Source organism: Motacilla alba, chromosome 28, assembly GCF_015832195.1.
Source record: "Motacilla alba alba isolate MOTALB_02 chromosome 28, Motacilla_alba_V1.0_pri, whole genome shotgun sequence".
In the NCBI taxonomy this organism is placed as follows: Eukaryota; Metazoa; Chordata; class Aves; order Passeriformes; family Motacillidae; genus Motacilla; species Motacilla alba.
In genome coordinates, this window is record NC_052043.1 from 4,751,978 (window position 1) to 4,761,314 (window position 9,337).

The 9,337-nt window shown below is 53.3% G+C and overlaps 1 protein-coding gene across 5 annotated transcripts; it reads right to left on the reverse strand.

Annotated features, from left to right (window-relative positions):
- Positions 1–60: 60 nt before the first annotated feature.
- PRAM1 (PML-RARA regulated adaptor molecule 1) lies at positions 61–8,438 on the reverse strand. 5 transcript variants are annotated; one of them, XM_038164167.1, is made up of 10 exons: positions 8,172–8,434; positions 5,178–5,859; positions 3,625–3,697; positions 3,163–3,275; positions 2,799–2,853; positions 2,421–2,514; positions 1,981–2,143; positions 1,405–1,438; positions 799–833; positions 205–342 (listed from the first exon to the last, which is right to left on the reverse strand). In XM_038164167.1, exons 1-10 carry the CDS (start codon positions 8,172–8,174, stop codon positions 338–340), a joined length of 1,257 nt encoding a protein of 418 aa, XP_038020095.1. In that variant the 5' UTR covers positions 8,175–8,434; the 3' UTR covers positions 205–337. The 5 variants fall into 5 exon arrangements, with proteins under 5 accessions (XP_038020093.1, XP_038020094.1, XP_038020095.1 ...); XM_038164165.1 differs by lacking the exon at positions 799–833 and having other exon boundaries at positions 61–342; positions 8,172–8,436; XM_038164168.1 differs by lacking the exon at positions 1,405–1,438 and having other exon boundaries at positions 1,983–2,143; positions 8,172–8,435.
- Positions 8,439–9,337: the final 899 nt, after the last annotated feature.

The window sequence follows — 9,337 nt, forward strand, 5'->3', positions numbered from 1 at the left end:
TCTCTCCCCACCCCACCCCCCCCCCCCGAAAAAAAAAAAAAAAAGGCCATAAAACCCTCTTGAAGCATATTTTACACAGACAAAACAGAGCTACAGTGATAGTGTGACTTGAGGATCTGGGGCCCCCTGCCCCATGGGACAGGATCTGTGCAGCCCCACGTGCTGAGCAGCCACGCTGCTGTTCTGTTCTGGCAAGGACAAGGTGGTTTTGCAGTTTGTCTCAGAGGAAGCAGAGCTCCCTCACAAAAGGAGCCTGGTGTCTGGTGCTGCTCGTGTTTCAGCCCTTGGGGAGGTCTCTGTGGTGCTGTCTTGTGCCTTCGGCCTCTGCATGCTTGGCTCAGCCTGCCAGAATTAGGTAAAGTGTGTGCTTGTGAGCAGAGCTGAAATACAGTTGTCTCTATTCAGTTCCATCTTCAGAGCCAACTGCCAGCCAGGGGGTGGTGTTGGCATGTCAGGAGAGAACAACTGCTTGGGAAAGGGAAGTCTGAGCTGTCTGGGGGATCAGGGACACCTCAAAGGACATGGAAGGGGCCCTGGGGCTGGGAGCAAGTGGAGGGAGCAAGCTGAGAAGAGGGTGCAGAGAAGTCCAAATAATAGGGAACAGAGGAACATGAAGACTTTTAGGGAACTGTGAATAAGTAACAGATACCTCAGGTAGAGGAAGAGGAATTACACAGAGGGAAGAGAGAGAGAGAAGGCAGCAAAATAGCAAAGGGTCAGGAGGAGGGGAATCCTGGTGCTTGGTGTGGTGGTAACCATGGCCAGTGAAGGGGTATGGCAGCAGTTCTGTGCACCTACCATAAATCTCAACGTCATCATAGATGTCAGTGTCCCTGCAAGGACAAAGACGGGGTGCTGTGGGCACTGTGGTGTCCAGTGTTCCACCACCTCCTAACCCCGAGGCAAGGGCCAGCTCCTGCTGCCGTGTCTGTCTCAGCTCCTCCTGACCTGTCTGTGGACTCTGGTGTCCACCTGCAGCCCTGTTTCCCCTTCCCAGTGCAGTGCTCTCTGCATGGCTGGGACCATCTGGAGTGAGGTTAAGATGACTCTGGTCCCTCTCAGGATGGTGGCCTCATCCCAGGCTGCCAGGAGCTGCAGACCCAGGTCTGCAGAGGGGCTGCTGCACCCTCATCCTGTCCCAGCAGCAGCCTCTGAGCAAGTGTCTGGGCAGGTCCCACACAAGGGACCACAGCCTGGGGAGTGCTTCCAGCGTCCCAGTGACAGAATCTCTCCTGACACCAGAAATGGCAGATTCCACCCCAGGGGAACCTGCTGGTGTTAGGCTTATGGTCACAGCCTGAGCTGGGTATTGAGCTGTCAGCCAGGACTGTGGTACTGGCCACTCATGGAGCAGTTGTTGTAGCTCATGGAGTGGAGATGAAGGGGCTGGGAAAGGGTACTCACAGAGGCAGCATCACGGCCCGGGGCACATAGCCATCTGCAACAGAGTGAAGAAAAACATGTCAGGCTGTGCTGGGAACCAGGGCATGAGCAGGAATCACCCCAGCACCTGCCCCTGCCCAGGGTTTAGCAACACCTCACATTCCTAGAAAGAGCTGGGACAAGGAGGAATCCAGCTCTGGGCAGCCCAGCTGGACCCTTAGGAGGAACCTGCTCTGGGCAGTGTCAGGAAGGAGCCTGCCAGGCTGAATGGCAGCTGGCAGGGAAGAGCCTGATCCCTTCCCCTCTGCCTGAGGGATCTGCAGCCCATTCCACCTGGAGGCTTCGAGGACTGCAAAAGCTTTCAGCAGAGGGACAGGACAAGCCCAGCTCACAGCAGAAATGCTGCTGCTGAGTGGAAAGAAGAGCAGAACATTTGTGCAGAGAAAAGTGGGAACCTTCTCAGGGTAGCAGGGTACCTATCAGATCTGTCTAAAAGGTGGAGGAGGTCTGTCAGGGGATGTTTGCACGAAGAAGCTTCTTCCCAAAACTGTGCTGTGCTCCCTGCTGCGGGCGAGCCCCATCCCCCTCCAGACTTACACCTCCTCTGGCTGTTCCGGCAGAGGATTTGCTCCTGATTTGTAAACTGAATGACATCAAGGATTTCTCCCGGTCTCAGTGGCAGGTTCTTCACTCTGCCCCTCTTCTCTGTCGCTGCAGGGTCGACCATCATCTGAGTCAGGACACTGATGCTGCCTTTGAACTGAAACACAAACAGCAGTGCCCATGGGGAGCTGAGTCAGGCAGGTCTGACCGCTCTCTCTCCTTGAAAAAGAACCGGTTCCTCTCTGGCCAAATGGTCTGTGGGACTGGTCTGATCTGGGGAAATGGGGCAGGTGCGACCTGGGGGAACAAGGCAGGGTGTGATCTGGGTATCACTGGTCCCTGAGTAGCACAGTTCCTTTCTGCCATTGCACTGCATTCTTCCCAGAAGGGGAGAAGAAGCTCAAAGGGAAAAGTGATCACTTGCTGCTGCTCACCTTGAATTTCTTCTGAAACTCCCTGTCCATCTTCTCTTCCTTCTTGCATGCCTTGAGTGTCATGGTCTTCATCTTCTGGGAGACCTGGGATTCTCTGCAGCCATTGAAAGCCATGGGAAGGTTCAGATGACCCCACCCCATGTTCTGCTCCCTCCCATCCCCTTCTCCCTGCTGGCTGCTCCCCATTGCATTTCCTTGCACCAGCCCTGGGGCTGTGGAGGCTCTCGGGCCAAGGTGTACAGCCTGCAGCTTGTGCTCTTCACCACAGACCTTCTTATTGTGAGCCCAGCAGAGACCATTAAAGCAGCAACTTTGTCAGAGCAGCAAGGAGCCCTGGCCATTTTGGGACCCTTAGAAAGAGTAAAAAAGCCCCATTACCTCTGTGTAGCTGCCAGCAAGGTAACCCTGTTAGAGGCTCGGCCAGCAGTTCCACCTGTAAAACCAAACCCCAGGAGAGGTGCTGCCATGAGGCTGCTGTGAGGTGTAAACACCTGCTGAAACAGGACACAAAAAGCAGCAAGAGCTCTCTCCTCCTGCGACCAAATCCTGAGTTTGCCTCCAAGTGTGGGGGCATCAGGGCTTCCTGTGCCCATTTACAAGAGGAACCCACTGCCCTCCTATGTGGGGGAGCAGCAGGCTTAGCACAGGCCCTGCCGCTGCCCACTGGGGGCTCACTGGGGCACGGCAGCTCTCGGAGCTGCAGGTCTCACCCCAAACAGCATCCAAGCCCCCCTGTACTCACCTCCTCTGGGACAGGGACGCACTGGCAGCTGGGACACAGAAGGCAGCAGAAGGCCTGGGCTTCTCCTGGCCAGCTCAACAGGCTCAACATCATCATATATCTCATCTTCATCCCTGTGGCGAGGCAGAGCACACTTAGGAGGTGATGGGGGCTGAGGGCAGAATCGGGGCTGCCAGGAGGAGGGTGGGCTGGCCACTGACTGGCCTGGCTCTGGGCTAGAGCTGGACAGAAACTCCGTGCCCTGTGCCAGCAGCTCCTCACACAGCTGGATGTGGACGGGCACCAGGGTGCAATGGCCACAGTGAGGTAACACGGCCCCAAAGGATGGCCATACTTCACACTGTGGGAGCTGCTTCCACACCCTGGGCTCCAGCAGCAGGCAGGAAAACCCAAACATCCTCTTGCTGTCCCTTCCCAGTGGGTTGGCACAGCCTGGAACAGCAGTGCTGCCTCAGTCCTTACCCCGTGCCACTCGGAGCATCCTGCAGTGGGAACCGTGCAGGCACTGATGCAGCACAGCCTGGTTGCAGGTGACCTGTGACAAACAACAGAACAGGAGGGAGCAGGGAGGGATTATTTCATGTTTTGTCCTCAGCTCTATCAGCCACCCTGAGTTCAGAGCCACTCTGGGCTGGATTTAGTGCAGGAGGAGGTGGGGAGATAAAACTGACTACATGTCTTGATAGAGCAAGGAGGTTTTACTCCATAGCCCATCCAGGGATTTTCTTCCAGCACACCGGTGCACAGCTCATCAGGTTCCTCACTGAGGACCCTGAATATGTATTTTCCTGTTTGTGTATTTCTAATGTTACTTTCTTCCTGGAGAAATGATGGAACAAGAGGGAAAGAGGCCAAAACAGGTATGAATGTGGAAAACTCCTAAATTTCAGATATGTACCAGAGTCAGGGGAAGTCCTGGATACCTCCACGTGCTCAAGAGCATCATCAGTCAGAACACACTGCTGCCCCTTTTAGGATTGCCAGCATGACCAACAAGCCCCTACTTGTATCACAAGCCCTGTCTCCAGCCTGGTGAACCAGACCAACCAAAAATGGGCACAAAGACCTGAGTACAACATCAAATCTCTGCTGGTTTATGGTACCAAGTAATACACAATCAGATACTTGGCCCTAAAAATCATAAGATTGCCCTAAAAATTAACAAAAATTATCAAATCAAGGCAAGGTGTGATTCGAGATGTTGCAGCTTGCCTCAGGGCCCACGAGACAAATAAATACTGGTAGCCAGTCATGTGACAATCTCCCAGCACAACAGCATGGCCAGCTCTGATAACACCTTTTAATTATAACACAGACCAGCTTGATTTTTCAGTTCTCTTAAGGAAAGGAAGGGAAGTCTACTCTCATGGTTGGAGAAACTGAACAAGAAATGGTATTTGAAACAGCTTTCATCACCTGCAGTGCGGATTAGCAGAACAGCAACTGTGAGAAACCACCACAGCAGCCTGGCTCTGGATGGCCACTATGGAGCGTGGTGGGGCAGTGTCTGACTGACACCTCCCCGACTGCTCATGCCCATCACCCCCAGGCCGGCCCTTGGGCACCTCTGGGAAGAGTCTGGCCCCATTTTCTCCCTGTTAGGTAGCTGTGGGCAGTGAGATCTCCCCTTCTTCCCACTCCTCCCAGCTGAACAAGCCTGGGTCTCAGCCTTTCTTTCTCCATGTGCTCCAGTCCCCAGCCATCTTGGGCTCACTCGAATTTGGCAATATCTCTCATGCTACTTACTCCAACCTTACTTCCTACAAAGACTCCAGAGACAGAAACTTGTGCCCAGCCAGGGACAGGGCACTTTGTTTCTTCACCTGCCCCCCTTCTCTCTCATTCTCATCCTCATGCTATTGCCTGTAAAAGCCTCTTTGGTAATAAAAACCTCCACCCTCCATAAGCCTTCCCAGTATTTCCATCTCCCAAGAGCTGCAGGCTCTAACTGGGAGATTTTCCTTCCTGAATGAGCAGTGCCCTTTCCTGAGGGACTTTCCTATGCCTGGCCATACCCAGCTGAGCACTCCTTGGTGGTTCTGTGGCAGGACAGACGGACATCCCAGGATGTGCAGCTGCTCTGAACTTTGCCAAATCCACATCAGGAGGGCGCGGGGGCTTGCCTGGCTTCACTCCCAGTGCCCTGACGTGTGGCAAAGGCTTCCTCCGGAGCAGAGGTGGGTGCTCCATCCCTTGGGGGCTTCCCACAGCAAGCAGGGAGGCTGCAGCAGCTGCACCTTTGGCAACAACAACTGGAACCCCCTTGTCTTTGGCAGGTGGCCGTGTCTGCTGGGCTGGCTTCCTGTGGGGAAGATCAGCGCTGGCTTCCACCTTCTTGTTCAACGCTTCTCCTCCTGGCCTTGCAGGCACCGGGTGGAAGCTGGCAACCGGAGCTGTCCCCTTCTTGCGACACACCATTCGTGCCGGGCTCTCGCAGGCAGAATGAGGTGAATGCTGTCCCAAACTCTGACCTGTACTGTGAGGTGGAGAGGCCCTGCTGCAGTCCCTCCTGCTCCAGGGGGCCTCCTGAGGAGGATCACCCTTGGAGGCCATGGCAGAAGTCTGTCCTGGCTCTGGTCCATGAGAGGCTGCAGGGGGACTCTCTGGCCAGCCACCCACTTTGGGAGGTTCTTTCCTGTTCTGTTGGAACTTTGCCCGAAGGTGCCTCACCACAGCATCTCTCCCCTCCAGAGGCATCTGCAACCATTAAGAAAAACAGTTCCAGTTGAAACACCATGGAGGAAAATGAGTCAAAATTCCCCCTGGCGAATGTGGTATTCCTTCAACATGCTCTCACACCAAGTCTTCTCCACAAAACAAGGTCTTTGCTCAAAAAGGTCCTGAATATATCTGAGTAAACAACGTGGGGCTGCACCAAACTAGGACTAGGTTACCCCACCACGAGGGCATCCAGGAGACCTTTCATGGAGTCTTTTGGTCTGATCTACCCTCTGTCCACTACCAAGGACCATCAAATCAGAGGGACTGTGTGGCATTCACATTCTCTGAACACACACAGAGAGAGAGATAATTCTCTCTCTCAGGGTTTTTTTCCTGAAGAAGCACAGAGAGAAGAAGAAAAAACAATTCTTATCTCTGCTGGCTGCTACTGTTGTTTTTACACATGTGGAATGTGTTAGGAAGATTGTTTACCTGAAGGGATTTGTCAATTGGATTCTGCTGAGGATTGTTTTGTTTCCTTGGCCAATCACTCAAAGCTGTGTCCTGACTTTCTACAGTCAGTCATGGGTTTTTCTTTAGTATTCTTCATAGTAAATTATCTCTTTATTATAGTATAGTATAATATAACATAATATAGTTTTAATAAAGCAATTGTTCTGCATTCTTAATCAATGGAGTCAGGTGCCAATCATTCCTCACCTCAGGGGCACTCTCCAATGCTATAATTGGTGACCTCTGATGCTGGCTGAAGAACCAGGACCTGGATGGAGCCGATGGATTCGCAGCCAAGGCTGAACACAAAAAGGTTTGCTGCACACTCACAGGAGTGTGTCTGGTGGTCCTCTAGTGAGTCACGAGATGGGAAACACCCCTCAAACCTTGGCTTAGACCCCGAGCACAACCCCCTTGTAATCGGACACTCTGGCTCCACCGAGAAGGTGCTGTTAACCCTTCCCCTCCCGATGACAACAATACCACGGGACTGGGTGGTAGTAGCAAAGTTCCTGAGGGCAGAATCTGAGATCCAGAGATTCCCAGGGATCAGATGGGAGCAGCCTGCCCTGCCCTGGTCCCATTTTCCATGATGAGTTGGTGGGGGAGACTGCACAGGGCCATTGCATCCCTCCCTGGAGGAAAAGCGGGGATGGCACTGCTGTGACTCATCCCACCAAAGCCTGCGTGCAGAAAAAACAAGGCCAAGAGGCAGCAGACTGTCCTACTTTTCTGACATGTGTCTTTCCTGTGTGGTTCATACTGTGCACACACGAACCAGGACACATCTGCTCCAGCACAGAGCTGCCTTTAGCTTCCTCAGTGACCAAAATTCACCTTTCTCTAGAGCCTCCAGAGAAATGCAGTCAGGAGGAGGCTGTGAATGGCTCTTGCAAGAAGACCGCCAGGTTGGAGGTAGGAAACAAAGACACGGGATGGTGCTACATTTTTCCAAATCTTCTCCGATGGACCTTGTGAGAGGGGAGGGATCACCTTACCCTCCCCATCTTTCTCCCATGCCCCTGTCCCCAGACCACAGTGTCCCTTTGCAGCAGAGCCAGCTGCTTTGCTGGAGCTGTACGCTTTGATTTTGGAGTTTTTATCCTTCTGGGATTTCAGTTTGGGTTTGTGATTGCATAATTTTCATTCTCACAAAAGGGAAAGGCTGATATGGAGAGAAACTGATGCAATATTTTTAGACATAACTGATCAAATGTATATATACAGACTTACAAAAGTGCAAGTTCCACCCCAGTTTTCCTGGTAAACCCTCAAACGCAGTACTTGGTATAGTAGTGCTGAAGCAGCACGAATGTGCCATTTCCTGTATACCAGCACTGGGGCTTTCACTCAAATTAGTGGAAAAAGCAATGTTTTCCAGATTCCCAAACATGCCGTTGGGATTTTTGACACCTGAATGATCCGGTGGTTTGTAATGATCGTTTTTGGGCCTGTTCCATGAGCTGGGCCTTGCTCAGAGCCCTTGGATGTACAGCACTGCCATCACTGTGATGACTTCCAGGGTTTCCAATCCATTTTGTGCTGGTGGGGGCTCTCCTGGACTCAGTGGGAGTGTGGCCTCCTCCTTTCACAGATGTTTATATTCAGCCTAAGTTCACCCAGCAGCCCTACCTCCAAGCCCAGAAACTGGTCAGAGACCTTTGAAACTCCATCCAGCTCAGATGTACAGAAGAACTTTGCCTTTCAGGAGGAGTGGGGTTGTTGGCCAGATCCAACCCCTCACAAGGACATCCCCAAACCCTTCCAACCAGGACGTATGGCTCCCAGTGTCCCCTCCCCATGTCCACTATAGCCCAGGTCTGGTTTTTACTCACCATCTTCCATCAGTGGATGCTTTCCTGTGTGCTCACCTCCTTGCTGAAGACCACCCAAAGCATTCTGGACAAGCCTCTCTGAGGCACCCTCCCTTGGAACCAGCAGTTCTTTCCTAACAGCTGGTGAGGAGCTGTGTGCAATGCCAGGAAGTTGCTTTTGCCTGATGAGACCTGGTGAGACCGCACAAGGAGGAGGAGAAAGAGGAGGAGGAGCAGCTCTTGGTACACTGCTAGTTTGGCTCTGCTGCTGTTTGACACTTGCAGCCCACCACGTCCTGCTGGCCATAAAGTAGAGCCCCAGTTTTGGGAACTGACTGCGGGATGTGAGTGGATGGGACCGGAGGGTGGGCAATGTCCTTGTCCAATGCTGGCCCAGGATTCCTCTGCAGGTCAGGTCTCAAAGCTGCACAGGACTTGCAGGGTGGGGAGGTGCAGAGGGTGCACAGCTGAGCTCTGCAGGAGCACAGAAAAGCTGGGTGAGGGCCTGTGGCTTCCTGGAATTAGGCTCTTCATGCGGTACATGAGTGTGGGAGGTGGGCTGAGAGAGGCATCGGGGATGCCTTGGGAGGAGGTGTGTGTATAAGACAGTCCCCACCTGTCAATCAGTGTGCCACTCACCCGCTCCCCACTCCTTCGTTCTAGAAGGTTCTGTTGTCCTCTGTTCCCCATTAGTCCCCTGCCCTGAACCACTCCCTACCCTCCTTCCCGTTGGTCCGTGCCCTGTCAACCTGCCTTAACTCCTCCTCAAATTCCGCCTTTACCCCCCTTGAATATATACCCGGACCCCCCCCAAGGTCGACGCTTTTTTGCCTCTGCTGCCCTTCGGGAGAGTTGTGCCCCTGCTCCCTTCTATTCCTTTCCTGAAATAAACTCCTCCGGACTAGGCAAGCAAAGAAGCCCCCCTGCTCGTCATTTACTGGTGAGGCGTTGATACTATCCGGGCTTGGGCGGAAGGTCGGCCGTGGGCTTCCATCCAAGGGACCTGTCGGGACCTGCCCAAGGACAAGACACCCCCGCAGCTCATGAGCTCCACTGAAAAGCTTCATTCCTCTGGGAAGGTGTGCACCACAGGGTGCTGTGTTTGGCCGTCACAGTGTCTAACTGTCCTGGTGTTGCTGTTTACTCCCTCTGAGGCAGAAATGGTCTGGCGCCCTGGCAGGGGTGCT